This window comes from Phodopus roborovskii, unplaced genomic scaffold (genome assembly GCF_943737965.1).
Source record: "Phodopus roborovskii unplaced genomic scaffold, PHOROB, whole genome shotgun sequence".
Classification (NCBI taxonomy): Eukaryota; Metazoa; Chordata; class Mammalia; order Rodentia; family Cricetidae; genus Phodopus; species Phodopus roborovskii.
Window position 1 is genome coordinate 208,016 of NW_026126606.1, and position 23,691 is coordinate 231,706.

Consider the following 23,691-nt stretch of genomic DNA (forward strand, 5'->3'; position numbering starts at 1 on the left):
AAGGGCCATCTGCTGAATTTTAACCTCCAAGGAAAGTATACAGGTAAAGCCAGGTATGTGGGAAGATTTGGGAGGACAAATGGGAGGCGCCAGTAAACAGCACTTCTAGGCTAGTGAAGAGTAGGAGTCCAAGTTCTAAATATTTTCACTAACTTTTCCAGCTAGCAAAAGCAGAGAAGTGTTCTTTTGTATTTCCTCGCTAGCTCACGTTCATGGTTTTCTCTTGGAAGTGAATTTGGTCCAAGACAGTGCTCTTGTTTGGTGCTGTTATCCATCTGTGTTTATAACTGTGAAGTAAGAAGTAACACTTGGTGTTAGGTGGCAGTGTGTGCTCTGTTTTCAACTTTACACAGAGGAAGCAGAGCTTCCTGTTCTAATCTAAACACTTGGGCAGTGACAGTATCTGTGACATTTTTCTTAGCAGAGGAAGCCCTCTCCACTTCCCATCGCAATTATTGGGCCACAAACATAGCAGACATATCTAAGGCATTAATGTGTGGAGACCAGGAAGCAATTCTCTAAGCATCCTGCCACATTTTTCAGTTCTGCCACACTTCAGTTCTGATTGGGCTAACATGTAATTTATAAGTGGAAGTATTTGATAGACTTATGGCATGTGCCATATTATGTTAATGTATCAGATATTCTTTTTTTTTTTTTTTTTTTTTTTTTGCTTAAGTGGGGTACATGCCATGCTGTTCATTCTTGAAATGAATGACCTCTTGGTTTCAATATGATGACACCCAGGGCCATGCCTGTGAGCTGTTTTGCCCTCCATCATCTGCCGTCCTGTGAGTGAAGTCACTTAGACGGTAGATAGACATAGAGTGCAGTGTCTGCCCAGTGATTGGATTCACTGTCTGAGGACGTCGGACTGAAATCGGTAGTGTTTTTGATTAATGTGCCCAATAACCGTGTTTTCTTTTCTTAAAAATAGAAGGTGGAGGGCCAGTGGCACAGCTGAATGATAGAGAAATTTGGGCTTATACAGAACAAAGTGAGAGAGCTGTGGGATTTATTTGTACTGTCTGTCCTTCTATCCGTGTGTCCAGTCCCAGCAAATCTTCCTTCTAGGCCCCTTTCCTAAGATTTGTCTCTATGAGAGTGCAGCTTTGTGTGGCTTTGCTTTTTTATTTTTATTTATTAATGATTATTATTTTAAGGCAGGGTCTTGCTGGGTTGGCTGACTGACCTTGAACACTCTGTCCACTGCTTTCTTTGTTTTGAGATAACATCTCGGTTGTGTTGCCCAGGCTGACTTTAAACTCCAGCTCTGAAGTGATCCTCCTGTCTCAACCTCCTAAGTAGTGGAGACTAAGGTGCACACCTCTACACCCAGCTTTATACAGTGTTATTCTCTTATAGAACAGGACGGTATTCTTGAAGGCAAGATCACTGTGCCTTCCCTATTTCTCGCATGTCTGTCTGTCCATGATCTATGCCCTTCTTCATCTGGTCATCACTAGTTTCTGGACAGGTTTCTAGCTCACAGCAGAGCAATGAGAGAGACACCATTCTCACATCTGCCTCCCTGACTCAACACCATCAGCCCATGTCCACACTTGGGTGCATTGGTAGATTTTTCACAAATGTACGGTGTCATTGGTTACCATGAGGGTGTCCTATTAAAAACCGTGTGCTCCATCTGTTCCTCCTTCCCTCAGTCTTGCAGGTCCCCAGGAGCCCCAGACGTCTTCATTGTCTTCGTAGTTTTGCCTTTTTTTCTAGAATATACAGCAGCCATCCACTACACAGTTGTTTAATAGTCTTTTCCCAATTGATTTGCATTTAGGTTTCCTGAACCCCTTCTTGTGGCTTACTAGCTTATTTCTGTCTGTCAAAGTCTGTTGCATGGATGTGCAACAGTTTTACACCTGCTGACCAGTTTTTTGCGTATTTGCTGTGACAAAAGGCTAGTCATTATGACTATGGACGCTCTTTACTCAGCCCCACCGTGGGATGCCTGCCAACGTTCCTTCTCAGTACACTCTCTCCCTCTCCCTCTCTCTCTCTCTCTCTCTCTCTCTCTCTCTCTCTCTCTCTCTCTCTGTGTGTGTGTGTGTGTGTGTGTGTGTGTGTGTGTGTGTGTGTGTGTGCGCGTGCGCATGCGCACACGCTTTGTGTTTTGCCCTGGTCCTGTACCCTAGGTGCCCTGCTCCATACTGTTACCCAGTGTACCCTGCTCCATACCCTGGGTGCCCTGCTCCATATTGTTACCCAGGGTGCCCTGCTCCATACTGTACTCAGGGTGTCCTGGTCCATACTGTTATCCAGGGCGCCCTGCTCTATACTGTATTCAGGGTGCCCCAGACCTTACTGTGCCCAGGGTTACCTGGGATGTGATTAGGGTTCCTAAAGGACTGAGCTTTTAAATTGTGTCTTAGTTTTAGTTTTTCCTTAAGTAGCCACATGTGGCTAGTAGTGACCATGTTGGAATATTTCATGGTGCAACCTTAAATATCCCAGAGACCAGCTCTGCCATTAAGCCACTTAATTTAGACTACTTAGCTTTGATCATCATAAATGACAATTCAAGTCAGATGAAGTTTCTTTTGTAAACCTTCCCTAAAGGATGCTATACATCCGGAGAGGCCCTGGCAGGTCTGTGATAGCTTATAGAGTGGACTTCTCCCTGGGTCTGTTGGGCCCTCTTCCTTATTGCACATTTCCTTTTGCCCTGGTACTAAGCATCCTGGGCTAAAAGTCTTTGCTTCGCCCAGAACAGCTGGTTCCACCAAATTGCATAGTTCCTTTTCGGCCCAGTGTCTCTCTCCCCCTTTCCCTTTTCCCTCCCCACTGCCTGTCTCCCACCCTCCTTCCTCATCCTCCTCCTTCCTCTCTTTCCTTTTATTCTGAGTGTAAGAGTTGATTGTGAGGTGCTGCTGCTGTCGTTTTGGGTTTTTAACATAAAGCAAATCTTTATGGTCATAATGGTTGATTTTGCATGGTGCCTGGGATCTAGCTTGAGACATAACTAAGAGAGATTATTAGAACACATGCTCTTCCCTTTCCACGGCCTGCACACACACACTCCCTGTCTTCAGACGCCTAATACAGTCAGGTGTGGATGTCTCGATTAACCTGAGGAAAGTATGAGTGTTTAAGGCCTCTCTGGTGCCATAGAGATCAGCCACATTATACCCCACTGGGCCCAGATTGTTGTTGTTTGTTGGTTGGTTTATTTCCATTTCGCCTTCACTTTATTTGAAGAACATGGAAGTCTTTTGCTGGGTTTGCAATGCCATCTTCAGTATTTCCTGGCCACCATGCATGTCCCCCTGGAGGTAACAAGTAACCACTAAGTGGGGGAAAGGCTTTTTGACCTTCCTAGTGTAGCACTGTTAAAATGTGCAACTTTGAGAAAGTGTTATAGAATATTTAATAGTTTTGTTCTTCCTTCCCAAGGGTGTGTGTGTGTGTGTGTGTGTGTGTGTGTGTGTGTGTAGTACCCGTGGTTTTACAGACTCCAGAATGAATTTGGAAAGCACAGAGACAGTGCCGAAAGCTTATTAACATATCCTTTGCTGGCAAGGAAGTCAGGGAGAAAGGAAGAACTGGTGTGCTGACAACCAAGGCCAGCATACTAAACCATCTGTGATTCTTGGCAGAACGAAAGGACAAAGCAAGATCTTGGGGGAGTGCACACTTCCAGGTGCATGATCAAAGGGATAACTCTGTTCTGCAGGGGTGAGGCTGGCCTGGTGCCTCCCAATCCACCGGAAGATGTAAGAGGAAAAGGTTTCAAGCAGAGGATGTCGCTCAGCTTCTTGTTACTGCAGGCTCTGGGTGTGAACTCTAGGAAACCTCTGGAATTCAAGAGCAGTATGATACAAACATCAGATTGTGTTTTGGAGCTGAGATGCAAGGCCGGGCTCCTCAGGAAAAAGTGTATGGGGGACCTTTAAAAATCTGTTCATCTCATCCAGCTAACAGTGGACTTTGAAGAATGAGACTGTGTTAACATTGCCCTCTTCCTTGTTTGTTTTTTCAATCAGTGTTGAAGGAAAATGGAAGCTGAGGAGGTTTTCATGATATTTAATACACTATTTGTGGGGGCTAGAGAGATGGTTCAGCAATTAAATGCCATACTGCTCTTCCAGAGGCTGAGTTTGGTTGGGTGGCTCACAACCACCTGTAACTCCAGCTCCAGGGACTTGCTTCTAGCCCCCATGCAATCCCATGCACAGAAACACACACACACACACACACACACACACACACACACACACACACACACACTTAAAAAATTTTAAACTATATGTCATTTTTTAAAATGTAAAGCAGAAAGAGATGTAATACGTTTCATTTTTACTTCATGAGTTAGGTTTGAATCTCTCTCTCTCTGAATCTCTCTCTTCTTTTGTTATTTGAGACAAGGTTTCTATTTACCCTTATGTGTAAACTGGGCTGGCCTCAGCCTCACAGACCTCTCCTTCCCACTGCCTCCTGAGTGCAGGTCACTCCTGAGTGCTGGGACTAAAGGCATGTGCTGCCGTGCCTGGCTCTACATTTGTCTAAAATATCTGAGACAGATGACTTGATGAGCTCTATTTATTCACGTAAATGAGGGGTTCACTGGAGTGTCACTTTGCTTCCGCACGTTTCTAGTTTAGCAGGAGCATCTGGTCCTCCCTGAGCTCACCTTCAAAATGCTGTTTGGTTCCAGATTCTTAATGCCCTGGTAGAACAGCCTTCAGTGGATGCTTTTTAACACCCTCCTTGAGCTGGGAAGCAGTGTCTCTCCAGGCAGTCTTCCCAGGGATGGGGTGGGGACTTTGAAAGTTCTTGGGGCTTTCTGGCCTCTGTGGCTCAGCTTTACCAGGAATGGCTCCTGGAAGTTGGTCCCTAGAACCAACTTGCTGTTCCCCACCAAATTTAGTGCCAAAATTTGAAAACAAATAAAAAGATTTAAAGATTGATGCAAATACAAGTCCCACAAAGCCAAACTCTTAAGGTAGAAGGTGTTTCAGTACTCTTGGCACACACTCTGAGATCCCTACTGGAAATGTTTTACTGGATCTAATTACCAGGGGCAGACCTCAGAATGGGGTCCTGGACAGGCCAGCTTGCCCAAATCCTAGAGAATATCCCCATCAGAAATGCAAGAATGTTCCAGGACGGTCTTCTAGTTACATGCACCATGTGATCCTTAATTAGGGTTTTTTTTTTTTTTTTTTTTTTTTAAGATTTATTTATTTACATACAGTGTTCTGCCTGCTTGTATACCTGAAGGCAGAAGTGTGCACCACTTCATGACAGATGGTCATGAGCCACCATATGGTTTCTGGGAATTGAACTCAGAACCTCTGGAAGAGCAGCCAGTGCTCCTAACCTCTGAGCCAGCTCTCCAGCCCCCTTAATTAGAGTTAACAACTTGGTTAAGAACTCTAGTGTTTGCCTTTTAAGGGTATATGTAATCTAGTGGCTTCTGTATATTCAGCATCCTAGAGTTGTCACCACTATCTAATTCAAGGGTATATCAAACAAAAAGGAAGCCCCTTGCCATTTCTCTCCTCTCTCCCCTCAGTCCCACGGGTCATTTGTCTCCTGTCACTATACGCTATTTCTGAACACTTCATATAATGGATGTTTGGTTTCTACCTGTTTTCAGGCTCCACCTATGCTGTGGTGTGTATTAGAAAGTTACTTCCTGCTGAGTGATGGATTTAGTTCATTCTGTGTGTACAACGCGTACCACCCCCTGTTTGTCAGTCGCTGAGTGTCTTTATGACTTCACGCAGGAAACTGTTCCTGTTCTCCCATCTCCAGCAAACACAGTGTGTCCTGTACTCCCGTGTCTTGTCATTTTGTTGTTATTGTTGTTGAAAACTAGAAACTTTAAAGAGAATGTGGAATTAGGGACCTGTACTCCCCACACCAAGTTCCTTGTTGCTTGTGTGGTAAGGCTCCTGACTAACCATAAAGTCTGGTCTCTTTGTTATACAGAGCCCCAGAAGTCTGTTTGCCTTGCTTAATTGTTGGTTAATGACTGAACAGAGATTTCTTTAAATGCCTGGAACCAGCAAGTCTCCCAACCTCTATCAGAGGGATCTTGTAAAGCAAGTCAGATCCTGTCAGTCCTGTGCCAGCACCTCTGATGGCTTCTGTCCCACTCAGTGAAAGAGGAGGCTTGCGATGGCCTGCAAGAAGACCCCTTTGGGCTGTACCAGGCAGGTCTTTTTGCTGACCTCACACAAGACAAGCAGTTGTAGCCAGAAGGACTCTGCAGTCTCTCTGTTTGGGTCTCCATGCAGTCAGTTCAGTTAAGGGTGGCCGTCTACCTCTTCTTCCTCATCACATTTCTCCTCCCGTGTTCCCCACAGTGCCTGTTCACAGTGTAACCGTTTCTTCATCTATTGTCTTAACAGGATTTAGGCTGGGGGGCGGCAGGGTTTCTGCTTAGCTTTACTCTCTTTCTCTACAGTGGAAGATGTTTCTCTTGATGGTCTTGGACATCTTTAGCAGTCCATTCTTGTGTAAGAGTGATGGCTGTGGATGCTGCCTGTAGATGCTGTGTGAGTGTGGCTGTGGATGCTGCCTGTTGATGCTGTGAGAGTGAGGTTGTGGATGCTGCCTGTAGATGCTGTGAGAGTGAGGCTGTGGATGCTGCCTGTAGATCCCGTGAAAGTGAGGCTGTGGATTCTGCCTGTAGATCCCATGAAAGTGAGGCTGTGGATGCTGCCTGTAGATGCTGGAGTGAGGCTGTGGATGCTGCCTGTAGATGCTGTGAGAGTGAGGCTGTGGATGCTGCCTGTAGATCCTGGGAAGGGGGGGGGGGGCGCCGTAGGTCCCATGAAAGTGAGGCTGTGGATTCTGCCTGTAGGTCCCATGAAAGTGAGGCTGTGGATGCTGCCTGTAGATACTGTGAGAGTGAGGCTGTAGATGCTGCCTTTAGATGCTGTGAGTGTGAGGCTGTGGATGCTTCCTGTAGATGTTGTGAGAGTTAGGTTGTGGATGCTGCCTGGGGAATCCCCCTGCACCTTGTTTTGTCCCTGGAAGTTTTCCTGTTGACTCTTTGAACCAGTTTCCAGATACCAATGCCCAAGGACCTTCTGGACCCTTTGGCTTTCCACAGAGGACAGTCTGGGTTCTCTCTGAGGCAGAAGCATAAGTGTGCATGCTGGGCGTCCGCCATTCAAGGGACTAGGAATGGCCCTGACATCTAGACCAGCTCTCGTTTCAACCCCACAGTCATGTGGTGCAGCTCAGGGTTCTCCTCCAGAGTTACATCCTCTGGTCTCCTCAGAGGTGTGGGAATTAGGCACTTACTAGCCCCAGCGTGTGCTTCCTTCTGCCCCAGATGCACTGTGAGGGACTATCTCTGCCCCCTTCTCATTGCTGCCGCCTTGAACATGCTCTTGCAGAGCAAGCGTACTCTCCAAAGCCACTTCAGCCTCTTCTGTCCTTCACAGTTCAGTCCTTTTTATATTTACTGTCATTTTAACGAGGTGTTAGGAGCTACAATCACTAGCTGAAAGCTCCTTGAAGTTCTTAATATTGCTATTAGTTTTGGCTTAACTGTTTGCCTAGGATGTCCAGTCTCCCGTGACTCTTGAATATAGACATGCTGCCCAGTGCTCATTTGTACCTTCAGAGCTGTGCATAGACTATCTGGGCCTTGACAGCTGATGGGGGGGGGAGCACATAAACATGGTCTGTTGCTTCACTTGGCCTTATTTCTTACTATTTCATTCTAAATTGCGCTTCTAAACCAAATTAAAGTTAAATCGTAGAAGATAATGTTTCCCCCTTTTAAAAGAAAGCCTTGTTGTGAGATAGCACACATTTGTGATTCTAGCACTTGAGAGGCAAAGGTAGGATGATTAGGAATTCAAGGTCATCTTTATGATTATTATGAGTTGAGGCCAGCCTGGGCTAAACTTGTTCCCAAGAAATAAAATAAAGTAAGTCTTAAGCACTGAGATTAAATCACAGTGATGTTAACCTGAGTTTTAGGAACAGGGGACAAAGGCTACAGCAGAGCGGTACACCTTTGAATGACTCATAATTACTCAGGCTAATGCATGTAAACTTGGATGTGCAATTAGGCAGCTCATTATGCTGCAAATGCAATTACATGCTTGAAGACAGCCCCTCCCTTTGGCTCACCTAGTCTGTGATCGCTCATTATTAAGCCTCAGCTGTCAGAATTGAATACAAATGCCGGTGATGGTGGGCTGTGGAGCCAACATGTAGTAAGCTGTAGGAGGAAATACAAAAATCTGTTCTCTCCCTAAAGAATCGTGCTGTACAAGCTTAAAAATTAATATGAAAAAATGCACAATATGTGTATTATGCTTAGCTAAGTTTGATCTATATTTACTACATGAAGCTGTGTTTAGAATGTATATTTATGTTGTAGTACAGTGTCATCATCTCTTTCTTACCTATAATTATTATATTTAAAAAAATTATAAAACCCCTTTTTTCTTTATTGTAACTGACCTGACTCCTTAGACTGCAAGCCTGACCTAGATTGACATTGATGAGGCACTGTATTATCTTTATTTTCTCCAGATAGGGGGTATGAATTAATATGATTCTTCTGTAGACATTCTTAATGGGCTATACAGTTGTGCTGTTCTGTGATGAACTTTTCTTGCGGACACAACACACCATCTACTCACCCCAGATAGAGAACTGACAACCACCAAAGTCTGGCTTGGTGAACCATGAGTTTTACTGAGGTTACTTATAGGAATATGGGTGAGGGGTTATTTATAAGAGCAGAAATTCCTCAAAAGACAACTGCATTACCAAAGCCCACTCCAGCACAGGTGACAATCACTAAGCTGGAACCCAGAGCACACTGCAGAGCTTACAGGCAGCTCACCAGGTTGGAGAGTGTCCTTCCCAGATGTCTCAGTTGGTCTAAGCCTTTTTGGGCTGTACAGCTGGCTTCTGCTGCTTCCAGGCAGCTGTCTAGTTTCAGAGTCATCTTTGCACCTTACCTTGTCAGAGGTACTCTCAGAGTCTATAGCTTGCTCTGACAGGGAGGGAGGGGCCTAGTGAATCCAGTCAGTTTCAGGGACTTCCTGAAGCTCTTTTGAGAACTTCCCTTCAAAATGGACTGTTTCAGTCTTGGTTATGTAACACTTGGGCTTTGGAGAGAAGGGTTTGGGGGTCACTTTGCCCTAGGCAATATAATAATTATTTACAACATAATTATTTGCTTGTTCTCGAGATAAGGTTTCTCTGTGTAGCCCTGGCTATCCTAGAATTTGCTTTGCAGACCAATCTGGTCTTGAACTCAGAAATCCACCTGCCTCTGCCTCCTGAACACTGGACCTAAAGGTGTGCATCACCACCACCTGCCTGCACTTATATCATATTAGCTTTTAAAATGATTTTTTAAATGTGTATGTGTTTGTTCCTGCATGAGTTTATGTGTACCACATCCATGGAGGAGTCTGAGGAGACTAGAAGAGGGCTGATAGGCCCCGGTGACTGGAGTTGCAGGCAGTTGTGAACCATCTGACTTGAACTGTACCCAAGTCCTCTGCAGGAGCAATAAGCACTCTCCAGCTCCACCCCATACACCAGAACTTTTTTAAAAGCATTACACCGAGCATGGTGCCACACGCCTTTAATCCCAGGACTTGTGAGGCAGAGGCAGGCAAATCTGAATTTGAGGCCAACCTGATTACAAAGATAGTTCCAAGACAGAGCTTTTACACAGAGAAACCAAAATAAATAAGTAAATAAATATAGTATTACTTTCGTAAATAATCTATAGATGGCCATTTGCAGTAATGGGGTTGAAACCATGCCCACACATCTGCTCAGTGGTCACTTACTGTGATTTAGAACATACAGGAGGGCACTTGTAGTTTACAAGCATAAGCAGTGCCTGCTTCATCGGTCCCCTCCCCACACGTTTTGCTATAGGTTGGAGACTTGGAACTGGTCTCCTGGTGACACCAAGAGTCCCATGCACCACAGTCAGAACAGATGTGATGTTCATCAGCAAGTGATCCTACATCTGATAGTTTTATAAGACACACGTTTTCATCTAAGTAAGAAAAAGAGACCATTTGGAAATGGCTTTGCAAGGCATTTTAAAGTGTAACCATGTGGTGTGTAAAAGTCTGTACATGCTTCGTCCCATATTTATAAAGCACCTACAGCCTGGAAGGTGGTCCTACGTGCTGAGACTTCAGCATAAAGAAAATTGACAAGCTGGGTGGTGGTGACATGCGCCTTTGATCCCAGCACTTGGGAGGCAGAAGCAGACGGATCTCTGTGAGTTCAAGGCCAGCCTGGTCTACAGAGCGAGTTCCAGGACAGGCTCCAAAGCCACAGAGAAACCCTGTCTCAGAAAACAAAAAAGAAAAGAAAGAAAGGAAGGAAGGAAGGAAGGAAGGAAGGAAGGAAGGAAGGAAGGAAGGAAGGAAGGAAGAAAGGAAGAAAGCTGACGAGGGTCTTAGGACTCTCTGTATTTGGGGCCTCATGGCCTTCTGTTACAGGAGAGTGACAGTAGAGCACTTCTCTCCTGTCTGAAAGAAGAAAGGGTTGCTGGGAAAGCTTTGTTCCTTCAGGTTTGCAGCTACTGGTTTTTGGGCTGGAGAGATAGTTCAGCCATTAAAGGCTAGGCTCACAGCCATAAATAAAGATTTGGTTTTCATGTTCTCAGCCCCATAGCCTCTGCGACACTGCACTGGGGCCTTTTCCCCTTTAATTGAAGAAGGGTTAGCAAGGGCCCTTCTTCTTTGCTGTGCCTCTTCCTCTACCTTCTCAAAAACTTGAGTTCCTAACTTAATGATTTTGGTTTTCCCCCCCTGTGTAATTACTGCTGAAGTAAACAGGTAAGTTGTCATTGGAAGTTCCATTGTGCTGACCCCAGGTTCCCTTGTCTGTAGTAACCCCAGGGAATGAGCCTCAGTGGGTGTGGCATGGTGCCGAGGAAGACTCTGTCAACAGTAAAATGCTACCTGCAGTCACAGTGGTACTGTAGGGAGGAGTGGGGCACGTTGGTTGCATTAGCTTGCCATAAGCTCTGCTCAGTCTCCCAGCCTTTCCCTGGGCTGCCTGTTAGCTTTTTACTTTAGGTCAGGTGGGACGGAGTCTGTATGAAAAACAAAACAAAACAAAAACATGTAGGTTCTAATTATATGCAACATTCTTTGTATACTAAGGATTGTTTTAGACTGGCTAGAACTATATTTGGTTTTCTTAAAATCTCTTACAGGTCAACAGTTGTTACAGTGTTTGTATTGTATGTTTCTGTGTGTGGGAGGGGTGAATACCATGTGTGTGCATATGTGTAAAGGCCAGAGGTCAACTGCAGATATAAATCCTCAAGTGCCATTATCTTTTTTTTTTTTTTTAAAGACTCATTTGTCATTGGCTTGGAGCCCTGTGATTAGGCTCTGCTAGCCAGCCATTGAGCCCCAGGGATCTGCCTTCTCCATCTCCCCAATGCTGGACTTGTGAACATATGCTACCACACCTAGGTTTGGGATTTTTTGTTTTGTTTTTTTAACACGGGTTCTGAGGATCAAACTGAGATCCTCATTCTTGTGTGGGCTAAGTACTTTGATGCTGCTTAATTGGGTCACATAAAATTAAGATAGGATTATCAAGTAGTGAAAAATCTTGAGAGGAAGTAATTCTTACCTTAGGCTTTTGCTTGTTGTGGTTGACAAGCTTTTTAAAATCCTGGTGCTAAATATATATTGTAGAGTTCTAGCACTGTTTTCAGTGATGGGCATATAGGTAAATGAGTAGAAGTTATTATAAAGTATCTGACTTGCTGGTCTGTGTTTTGACAGTTCTAATGTAACAACATAATACCTTTGCACTTTTCCCTTTCAAGCCTACATTCTTCTACTTTGTTGATTCCTTTTCTATTATATTTTCTGCCGTGTTTACAAATATTGAGCTGCATTTTTCTGATTGAAACAAATACAACTGTGATTAAAGAGCCCTGGCAATGAGGTGTTATGGGTGACATAGTGACCTTTAATTATGCACCCTGCCTGCAGGTTTTGGGTCCTGCTCCCAGATGGTGTTCCTTCCTGGACAACTTGACAGAAGAATTAGAAGAGAATCCGGAGAGCACGGTGTATGATGACTACAAATTTGTCACCAAGAAAGACCTTGAAAACTTAGGTAAAATGTGATAAAATAATTATGAAATTGTCTTATTTCCAATTTAGGAGTTTTGAGCATTAGAATCGACTGAGCTGTTTTTGTCTGACTTCCCAAATGTCCTGTTTCCGTCAAATCATATATCAAAAATACTCTAAATGACCAAATTTGTAATCTCTGCTCAGAAAAAAGGCTTAGGTAAGTTCAACTGGCTGACACTGAGCCATAACTGGGAGAGGCTTCCTTTTAGCACACTGATGGCCTGTCCAGAGAGTAGAGCATGGCTGTGAGAGTTTGATAAATGGAAGTGTAATAACTTTGAAATCTTGAAGACTGTAACCAGGTGGTTCTTGCATATTTCAGATTTAGTCATAAAGAACCTAATCCAAAATTTAGGATTCAAATCTTCCAATAGAAAAGACTTTTGCATGTTTGTTCTGTTTTGTTCATTGAGGCGGGGTTTCGTTCTGTAGCCCTGGCTGTCCTGGAACTCGATCTGTAGACCAGACTGTCCTGGAACTGGCTCTGTAGACATGCAGGCTGAACGTTCCAGCCTGCAATCTGAAGTGCTCCAAAGGTCAGAGCGTCCTGAGCACTGACTTGACAATCCAGTGTTTCAGGTTTCAGGCCTGGATTTTTAAATTAGGGATTCACAGCTTTCCATCACTGTAGTGTACATCTGACTTTGCAGAGAGATTTATTTTGTATCAAAGTGTTTAGATTTTGTAGCATTCGACTGGGTGTACTCACTGGGTAGTGAGATCAATCAAAAGAGCAAGACCCCCCCCCCCAACCAGTTCCCTAAACACCTTCCACATGACATCATTAGCAAATATATCTATATTTTGGTAATTAATCAGAGGAAATTTTCTGAGGAAAATTTAGGTGCTAAGCACATCCATACACATACATAAAGTTGTGTGTTTTTACATATCATTACAGTTCAGTTCTCTCTGTTAAGGCTCCAGTGAAAAAGTCCATCCTTATAATTTCACTAATATATTCAACTCTAGGAGGTATTCTCTGATTAACTCTTAAAGTGACAGTGAAAGAGCACCCTAAGTTTAATTTTGTCTTCTTTGTTGTTGTTATTGTTGTTCCAAAATGCATGCTGCTTTAAACTGCTACATGGTTTTCTCCAGTCTGATCTTGAGGTCTAAATATGGGAGTCAAAGTCATGTGTTGCTCAGAGCAGTAGTGAAATAGCCAGGCAGCACATGCCTGTATCCCACTCACTGGAGAGACTGAGGCAGGAGGGTTACAAGTTCCAAGCCTGGCTTGGGATACCTAGTGAGACATTATCTCAGAATAAAAGGAAGACTGGCTAGAGTTGTGTGTCAGCAGTAGAGAGCTTGCCTAGCATTCACAGGACCCTTCTTGGTTTAGTCTTTGGCACCACCGAGAAGGAAACGAAACGGAGAGACTTGCTTGTTTACCAAAGCTGCATTTAATGTATCACACATGGTTTCCTTTGAAGATGAGTCTTGTCATAATATCCATGTTTGTTTTTTTTTTTTTTTCCTCTCTCTCTCTGAGTATTTGCACCTAAATAATTTCTAGAGAGTAGAGAGATGGATCAGTAGTTACAGACACATAATATTCTTGCAGAGGGCTCAAGCTGGGTTCCCACACCCACATCAAGCAGCTCATTGCCACCAGTCACCTAAGCTCCAGTAGATTCTACACCCTTTTCTGGGCTATACAAGCGCCCATACAGATACATACACACTTAATTAAAAACATGTTTTTAAAAGAACTAATTTCTGTGACTTAGCACAGAGTTCTTATGTGTTTGCTAAATGTGTGTACACTTTATATGTTCCTGCCCTGCATTTTTTGTTGTTATTACTACACTTGTGTGTGTTTTGTACTACACATGGTGTGTTTTGTAGTATGCATGTGGAGGCCAGAGGACAACTTTATGGAGTTGGTTCTATCCTTCTACGTTGATGTGGGTTCCAGAGTTGAACTTGGGTCATCCGGTGTGAATGGCAGTTGCTTTACTTGATCCTCTGTCTTACAGGCCTGTATTCTTGTCCTAAATGTAATCTGTTAGGAAAAGCCTACATAAGAGAAGGATCCCGAATACTGATAGTGAGCTCCTTAGTCCACACTGAAACTTTGTGTGCATAATGTAGATCTTTGTACAGTCTATCTCTGTAGCCTAGGCTGGCCTTAAAGTCTTCACCTTCCTGTGGTAGCCTTTCCCCTGTCCCCACCCACCCCACCCCCACCCCTGAGTGCTAGAGTCCTATGTTACCATGCCTGGCACTGATAATAGGTCTTTGTGATACTGAGGTTGACCTCAGAGCCTTGCGCATGCTAGACAAGGGCTTCATCTAACCTGTGCCCCAGCCCAATAGCATAGGTGTTAATGTACGTGAGTTAGGTTTGTCAGCTGTTTGTGTTTGGGAAGACCAGGCCTCTGCATTATCCTTTGTCTCTGGAAATGCTGACAACACTGCTTCAGCTTTGCTTCCCATCCCTACTTAACAGTTTATATTCTGGTCAACCTACTGCTGATTCCCAGCATACTGACCGCTTCCACATCAAACTGCTTCAGCCCTAAAGGTGGCACACGCCTTTAATCCCCGTACACAGAAGGCAGAGGCAGGTAGGTCTCTATGAGTTGGAGGCCAGCCTGTTCTACATAGAGTGTTACAGGACAGACCAAACCCAAGAACCACTGTTACAAGCAATCTTCTTTACCATAGTCATAGTTCATAAAGACTTTTCCATCATTTTTACACTTAAGATGTTTAAGACACTGAAAACGGTATTAATAGAAATACTCAAATCTTCCCCATCGATAGTCAAGATTTAACAGTTCTAGTCCTTAAATATTTTACTCTAAAGGGAAACTGTATCACAATTAAATTGTGTCTAAGAAAAACTTAAGCTTTCTTTAATGACTGGAAAGGTGGCTCAGTAGTTAAGTAATTCCCAGCACCCACCTGGCTACTCACAGTATTCTGAAACTCCAACACCCTCTTCTGGTCTCTACAGGCACCGCATGCACGTGGTGCACAGACAGACAGACAGACATGCAGGCAAACACCCAAACACATTAAATAGAAATAAAGGCTAAAAAGAAAGGAAGAAAAACTTAAATTTTAATGAAGGAAGTCATACCCTCCTCTGGTGAACTTTGGCAGGGCTCACACATCTCATTGGATCACCTTTTCTCCGGGCATATATGCATGGATTCTTCATGGACATCAGACTCTACCACAAGGTAAATACAGGCTGCAGGCATTTCAGGCAATGCTAAACCATCCGTAGCTGCTTCTGCCCTGCTTATGTCCTCATGAAGCATACTTCTGTGCTGTAAGGGATCCACTTTGTTTGGCACAGTAGTCATGGTGTATGGTGTAAACATGCCAGTAAATAGTAATCCTCATTCATTTAACTCTTTTGCTCCGAAAAGGTGAAATTGATGGTAAATCCATTTGCATATGAAGAATATAGGAAGGATAGAATTCGACAGAAGATAGAAGAAACGCGTGCACAGAGAGTCCAGTTAAAGGTAAAGATTCTAGTCATCATTGAACTTACCAGAGGGAATAGTTAAGAAGTCAGCCATCGTGTCCATGGTTCTCTGTCTCTCAGTTCACATCTTTTGCTTTCTTGGTATACTTTCTCATAAGGGAGGGTAGTCAAGTGTTGGGAATAATACAGCCTTGATCTTAACGGAAGGCTGAGACACTGGGCGATGATCTACAGCAGCTGCTGTGAGCACACTAAGAACACCTGCGATTATCAGTTTGACAGATGTCTCCTGGTGTGCTTGGTTCTCCGGTTCCTGCGTCCTGGGATGCCCAGTAGAGACTCAGGAAACAAGCGGCATCTGTTGTGTTGATGGAGAGGATTTAGTGTACGTAACTGTCTACCAGGCAGTAGAGCCCCGAAAGACAGAATCACCGAGATGGGAATAAGAAGGGTTCTAACTGCAGGAAGCCCTGCCATTTTAGGTCCAGGCCTCAAGAAAGAAGTGTTCCAGGGAGGAAGGACCCTAATTCCTAAGAAGGGGCAGTAGGCTGGTGTCCACCACCACAGCTGGGGCCACCTGCTTTCTCATGACAAAGAACTGCTATTGGGCGATTCCAGCCAGACCATGAGCAGACAGGGAGGAGCTTCCTGTTGCCTCTCCCTGCTTTCCTGGCTCTCTGGCATCCCATCCATTGAGCCAAATCACTGAATAATAAAATATTTATAAATGAACATTGGTTTAAAATGTGGATGTGATATCCATACAGCCCCAATAACCAAAGGAGTGGTGACTTTTCCTGAAATGAGGTAATACTCTTCCATTTTCCACAGTTGTTCAGAATCAATAATAGCAGAGACACTGTGAGTGTGTGTTTTAGCAGGAGGAGGTGTGTGCCTGCCAGAATTACATTTTACTTAGTACATTAAATGGAACACTATGTGGAAGAGGGCAAGTTCCGAATTGTCATTAAGAATTCACCCTTTAGGGAGCAAGAAGCAGTGCCATGAGCATTTCAGAGGGTCCCACAATTGTGGCAGAGGGTGGGGAAGGTGACTACAATCCCAGGGATCCCTTGTCGTCTGTGGCTAGCTTCCCAGCAACAGGCCCACTCACAATTCCTTCCATGCCTTTTGACCCATCTGCTGTTTATTCCTTCTGTCATTCTTTCCTACCCTGGGATGCTAAAGTAAGAAATAAGAATGAAGCATCCTTTGTGACTTAGATTACTCACAGAACTACTAGTCCTTAGTGTTAAATGTGTTCATCTCAGTGTCTCAGTGCATCGTTTTCCCTCTTTACCAGAAACTGCCCAAAGTTAACAAAGAACTGGCTCTTAAATTAATTGAAGAGGAAGAGGAGAAACAGAAGTCCACACTGAAAAAGAAAGCTAAGGTAAGATGTCCTAAGGCAGACAAAACACCAGTAAATTGCTTTGCAGCTAATGGGTAATAATGAATATCTTTTTATTGTTGGGGTTCCTCCACCCTTGCTTTTGAGATAAAATATGCTTAGTGTGGCAAGTTTAGAAAATAGGGGGGAAATGTAAAGTTGAAAGCCACTCCCTATAATTTGCATACAGGGGAAGCCTTAGTATGGGGCACATTTCCTCCTATCTTAGTCCTCTTAAAGTTACATGTGGTATTTTCCGGAGTGGCATATGTATGCTGAAATGTTACCATGGTTGTAGAAGACAACAGTGTTATTTTCTCACATTATTAAATGGCTACCTATTCTGTGTTACAATTTTCTTAATCCTTTTGTTTCTAAACAGCTGTTGCTTTTTTCTTTTCTGACTGGGTTTTTGTTGTTGTCTCTTTGACTTTAATCAGCATTTATTTTTATGCTACACTTACATCTGTGCCGCCTCCTCTTCTAGCTGAGGAACAGTTTGCTCCTGTTGGTCAGGGTCATCTGCATGGGGCAGCGGAAGCTGGTGTTGCCGTTAGCCCCCCTGAGCTCTGAACCTCAGTGGTGCATCTGTGTCCCACGGTGTGGTCAGTGACAGACACCCCACATCAGTACGGCTGCACTCAGCACCACTCTCAGAACCAAGCACTTTTTGGACCACCAGCCTTGTGTCCAGTGCCGCTGTGTTCCGGGCACTCCTCATTAGGTCGTGGAATAGCATACACATGACTTCTTTAAAGTGACACCTTTCAGCTATGTACACCCTCGATGGCCTGGCCAATTGGTTGCAGATGTTCTGAGGATAAAAGTGAAAATTTGATCCTCTCGATCTGTATGATTTTGTAGAATTTTCTGGGTCGTCAATTTTTTAATTCTAGAAGTAACTGCTTTTCGTTTTTTGACACAGCATTATGGGAGGTATGTGCTGACAAGTACCTGCTACCTGCCTGCCTTTTCTGAGGTGGCAGTAGACAAGGGACCAGACAGAAAATACAAAAGTAGACACAGTCTTCGTATTGTCCCAAGGTGGGGACAGACATGTGCCTCCTTTTTACAGATTCCTAATGACTCTGGAGTCCTTCGAAGTCCTGCTTCCTCTCCTGCTGAGAGCAGACAGGCAGGGAACCAGTGTAGTGTATATTCTCACACACACACACACACACACACACACACACACTGCCCCAACCCCAGCCCTGCCCACATCTGCCTGGGTCATGGGATAGAGGGCCGGACCTTGTGGCCATGGGCCGCGCTTTGGGGACTCCTGGGGCTTCTTGTCTGATTGCTTATTCTTTTCTCTCTGCTCTCCGACCACCTGGATGAATGCAAGCTGATAAGCCCCGCTGTGCTCTGGTTTCTCTGCCTTCCTCAGAAACCAGGTTCTTACTTGCAGCTGTCTTGAGCACTGGTTGTGGTTAAATGCTACCTCAGCTTCACTGTTCCATTTTGCTGCCTCCTCCGGCAGACTTTTATCCTGGCCTATTGCATTCTTTAAGTAAATTCTTTAAATCATAGGGTGCCCTTTTATGTAGAGTACATTACACTCTGTCTTAAGGGCTGATGCTGGGCTTTACCATTGGTGCTGGATTCAGAGAGGGAAAAGATTGTAAAATGTTATATTCTTCTGTCACCTGCTGTATCTCTTCCTGGCTCTTTAGAGCAGTTCCGTCTTTATAGCTACATCACTGCCCACCAAATTCTTCTAGGAAAGAAACTGTTGTAATAAAATGACTGGATTGACTTCTTATCAACTTAAATCAGGTCCCATCGCTGGTGTTCGGTCTCATTTTTGAAATACGTGATCTCCTAAAATTCTCTTCTTAGATTAAGTTATAGAATTTATCATCTAATGGTTTTACTTCAAACCAAATTGCTCACAGATTAAGGGAAGAACTCCCTCCTCCCCCAATCAGTAAAGAATGCTTGAAAGAGTTGCATGTTACTGCAGACCATCAACTCTGCCTGTGCCTGTAAGCAGGAGTCTTCAGAGCTCCTGGCAGGGAGTGAGTTCCTGACAGGGAGGAAGCTCCTGACAGAGCTCTGCAGCATCTGCTCCTGTGAAAACTGCTCCCACTGATAATGTAATGAGTCTAATAAGCTGTTACCCTACTTGATGTTGAACACACATTGGAAGTGGCCTACCATGTAGTGTATGTAGGTCAGCACTATCTGATGCTCTTGGAACTTAGAACTTGGTGCTGTAGTTATGATTACCTTTCAACAAACACAAATTGAGCTTCCTATATGCACAAGCAGCTTTATATTAAAGTGATAATTCACATTGACTATGTGCAAACATACTGGGTTATATCAGATAGTTTTAACATTAGAATTTTATCATTTAAAGTTTTTTTTTCAATTACCAATTACAATTTGTGTGTTTCTTTTTTGTCTCAGCAATATGAACACTTAAAACTAGATGTTTCTTTGGGCCTTCTGGGAGGGTTGGCCATCACCCCTCACCTCCCGTCATCTTCCCTTCCTGCCCTGTGTGGGGACTCACACTTCTACCTTTATAGCTCATTATTTTGGTATAAAACTCTTTCCCACTGTTGCCCTTCATGCTGCTTCTTGACTTTTTCCTTCCTACTGCAGCTGGCTAGTAATTTTTGTTAAGTCCGAATTGGGAGTTTACAGTATTGTACCTATACAAATTCTGGTAGCCGAGCCACCTCGAATGACTTTGATTTCCCCTGGAGTTAGGAACTATCCAGAGTGGTTAGCACCCATCAGCCCTTGCCTGTACATCTGCATGTACAAGTCTGTACATCACTGCGAGTCTGTGTGGACCAGATGTGTCTGCGTTCCTGAAGAACTCCTTTCTAAAGGCTTACCACCTTCAAACCTCCGGGCCTTCCTGTTCTGTTTCTTGTCCTCCTCTATGTTGGACAAAGAATCAGAAGAACCCTGGGTTTCTGAAGGAATGTAGTTTCTACCTGAATACTTTCCAGTCTCCGATGAGTGCCCAGTAAGGGCTCATGAGGGTAAATCCAAAGCGCAGGTTCTCACCAGCAGCCTCACTCTGTTAGCCTGTGCTCTCCACAGTCAGTGATGGGAGAGGGAGGCAGTGTCCTGGCAGCGAGCTCTCATGACCACTGTGCTATGCTGGGTGCACTTCCAGGCTGCAGGCTGGCCCAGGTAGATTGATGGCTGCTTACTACGTCACTCAGCCTAGAAACCTAGGTCTTTGGTGTTGGGGGAGTTCTCTTAGGAGGGAAATTATATTCTTAATTATTTGTTCATAGTTGGGGTGGGGGACTAGAGAGCTTCAGGAAAATGCAGAGGTGTGGTAGCTGGTATTCCTTGTATGTTTCTATATTGGGACACGGTAATACCAAGTGTCTGCTCAGATCTACAAATGTGATTCTCTGAGGTCATGCTGAACACTGTTTTCATGTGTTTTCCAAACCCTGATGCAAGTGTTGGGTGTGTGTGTGTGTGTGTGTGTGTGTGTGTGTGTCTGTGTATGTGTGCTTATTGCAAAGATCACTAGCCAGACACTTGTAAACTACTTCAAGAACATTTCTATCTTATTCTTTTTTTTTTTTTTTTTTTTTTTTTTTTTCCCTTTTAAGACAGATGTGAAAACAAGCAATTAGACAAGTATTCCCTAGGGGAAATACTTTTACAGCTAAGTCAAAGGAGTTTTTGTTTTATAATAATTCATTTAAAGCACACTTGTCTTTAGGCAGAATAATTTATTTATTGTAAGTTAAGGGGGAAATCTTTAAAATACCAGCAATATATTCTATTTAACAGTCTGTTATTTTAAATATAATAACTTTGGTAAATATAGCAAAGTATCAATTTTTTTCATTCTTTTTTTTTTAACCTAAAAACGGGCACATAGCTGTGACTTGAAACATTGGTTGATGACCAATATCACCTCTCCCACATTTACAGGTGACCTGAAAATTTACCTGGTAGCCCCCTCCTGTCTTCTGAGCCCTTGTGTGAGTTATTTCTCCCAAGACACCTAACAGTGTCATTCAGAATGTGGATAATGTCTGTGAATGTGGATGGTGTCTGTGTCACGCTTAGTCTTAAATGAATACTATTTCCTGCTCTTTGCTCTAGTCACACCTCTCATCCTGATGCTCCAAACTCATCATTCCCACTCAGGCTGGACAGCTAAGAGCTGTTTCCAGCCCCATGTTTAATCCTTATCTCATCTTATCCTCCTACTTTTCAGTTCTGTAGAAATGTGTCTCATGGTGATGGTTCCCTGACTGGCATCAAACCCACTCTTTGGTTTCCATCGCCCAATTCAGGTCCTGGAATGCCTTTGAGTTTTCCTTGGGGCTCCAGTTTGTTTCTTAGCCCTGTGCTATGAGCAGCTGCTGCCACTCTTATGGAAGTTTGCCTTGTCTACTGCAGTCCCTAACACATTCTTCAGTTTATCATCCTCTCTTCCTTTTTTCCTGCCTCTTTTTCTGATTAGTGGCACCCCTAGACCTTCAGAAGAGTCGTCAGAGAGTAGTGAGAATTTCATAGTCTGGCTTGGTTTGCTTTTATTATTATTATTTTTTTTTAAGATGCCTTTTCCAAGTTGCTGGTATACTGTTGTCATAGGATTCCCAACTCCTCAGTCAGTTGAAATGTTCTCTTCATATTTCTTCTTTTTTAACTAAAAATGTTTACATTGTGTGTATGAGTGTGGGCTTGAATGTACATATTCACCATTAGCATGCAGTGCTCACAGAGGCCAGAAGATGTTGGCTCCTCTGGAACTAGAGTTACCGTGAGCTGCCGAGTATGAGTGCTGGCCAAAGTAGCCAAGTGCTCTTAACCACTGAGCCAACCAGCCCCTCTCTTCAAATTTCTATTTGTTGAAACCAACTTGGCTTTCCAATCCCTTCCTAGACGCCATGTCCCCAGGATACCCTCATGGATATTTCTATTAGAATACTTTTCTTTTCCTGAGTATCTTCATACATCTGAGCATCCCTCATACATCTGAGCATCCCTCATACATCTGAACATTTACCTTTCATTCATTCAGAGCATCCCTCATACATTTTTGAATGGTTTTCATAGGGTACCTTGTTGCAAACACATTGTTTTTTCCTTCCCTTTGAAGTTGGGCTCAAGAACTGGAGCCTTCTTTCCTTGATCTATTTTAGAAATGATATTTACTCAAGGAAGACTTTTGAACTTGGTGTCTCTTGGAATTTTAGTTAAGAGCTTATCAATTCAGAGTCTTGTGCAAGTAATAAATGGGCCATACCTCCACATGTCTTGTGCTTTGACATATTTTTATTAGCTCTGTCACACAAATGTGACATTCAGGACTTAGTTTGAAGGTGGAACATCGGCCACTAAAGTCTGTTCTGTAAAGCGAGAGGCATCTCAGGCAGGCTGGCCTGTCCTAGCTCTGTTCCAGGCCATCACTGGTTTATAATTGTTCCTGGATGGCTGCTATCCTCTGCCTTCTGGGCCCTGAGCATGAGATAACCATCATCTGTATCATGAGCAGACATGCTTACTTGTACATGTTAGGAAGCTTGCCATTTACAATGGTAAATGAATCTGAATAGCCAAAGCTTCATTATGTGGTGATTGTACTTTGTCCTTTATGCATGTAAGTGTCCCAGCTTCCAGGTAACTGAGTTGAAGTCAGTAAACTGCTACTGCCAGCTCTCCCTACACTTCCAAGCTGACAACTAACTCCTGCTGTTGTAGAGCATGAGGCTGGAAAGTTTCCTTATTTTAGTTTAATATGGTAGCTGTGTTTCAAAAGCCATACCCCAAAGTTTTATGTATTTCCTTGAAAAATGTTGGGTTGTTTGTGTTTGTTTTCCACTAGAAATAGCAATTGAAGAAAATTCTTTCCTATATATTAAGCATAAAATTAGCTCAAAAGATGTTAGGTCACTATATGTAATGGCCAAGAATTATTAATCACCTGTTAAGCATGCCAATAGAATTTGTTCTGTTGGTGAGAAGTAAAACCTAGAATCAGTAGGAAGTTCTAGAAACCAGTTCTAAGGAAGTTTTGGACATTTTATAATGTTAGTCTGTGCCTTATGTGGCTTGTTGGTTTATCATAGAGAAGTGTTGTAAAGCCACCTTCTGATACATTTCACTAGGCACTGACTTAAAGTGCTCCTGTGTCTCCTGCAGAGCCTCCCGAATATCCTCACGGATGACCGATTTAAAGTCATGTTTGAGAACCCCGACTTCCAGGTGGATGAAGAGAGTGAAGAGTTCCGGCTTCTGAACCCGCTTGTCTCGAGGATCAGTGAGAAGAGGAAGAAGCATCTGAGACTCTTAGAGCAGCGAGAGCTTCAAGCCAAGAGTGTAAAACATGCCCTGACACTTAGCTGGGGGCGGCTTCTTGTTGTTTGCCCACCTTACAGACCCCTGTTGTTAGTCCCTTTGTCCCACTAGACAGTTGTACTTCTACCCTCATGTCATATGTGCATACATGATTCTGTTTGTTTACGTAAAATGTAAGAACCTCAAATGAAAGAAAACAGGACATTTCACAGAGACAGATGATGTAAGATAACTGCTTCTTTAACGTACAGTTTCTGTGAATTACAAAGCCTTTGATTGTACACAAGAGGTAATTAGTTGCATGCTAATTGCTTGACATTCACCCTGGAGTATATCTGATTAATTAAAGGCATTTCTTCTGATGTGCGATGGAACAGCTATCACAGACTCTGATGGGCTGCTGCCTCTAATGAGTCGTGTTTGGC

At 43.6% G+C, this 23,691-nt stretch overlaps 1 protein-coding gene across 1 annotated transcript in view; it reads left to right on the top strand.

Annotated features, from left to right (window-relative positions):
• Nol10 (nucleolar protein 10) overlaps positions 1-23,691 on the top strand; it is a 73,682-nt gene that overhangs the window by 37,660 nt on the left and 12,331 nt on the right. Inside the window, exons 14-18 of the mRNA XM_051205944.1 lie at positions 11,985-12,111; positions 15,246-15,325; positions 15,518-15,616; positions 16,883-16,972; positions 23,111-23,287. Coding sequence (XP_051061901.1) covers positions 11,985-12,111; positions 15,246-15,325; positions 15,518-15,616; positions 16,883-16,972; positions 23,111-23,287 — 573 coding nt within the window. The remainder of the gene's footprint in view (positions 1-11,984; positions 12,112-15,245; positions 15,326-15,517; positions 15,617-16,882; positions 16,973-23,110; positions 23,288-23,691) is intronic.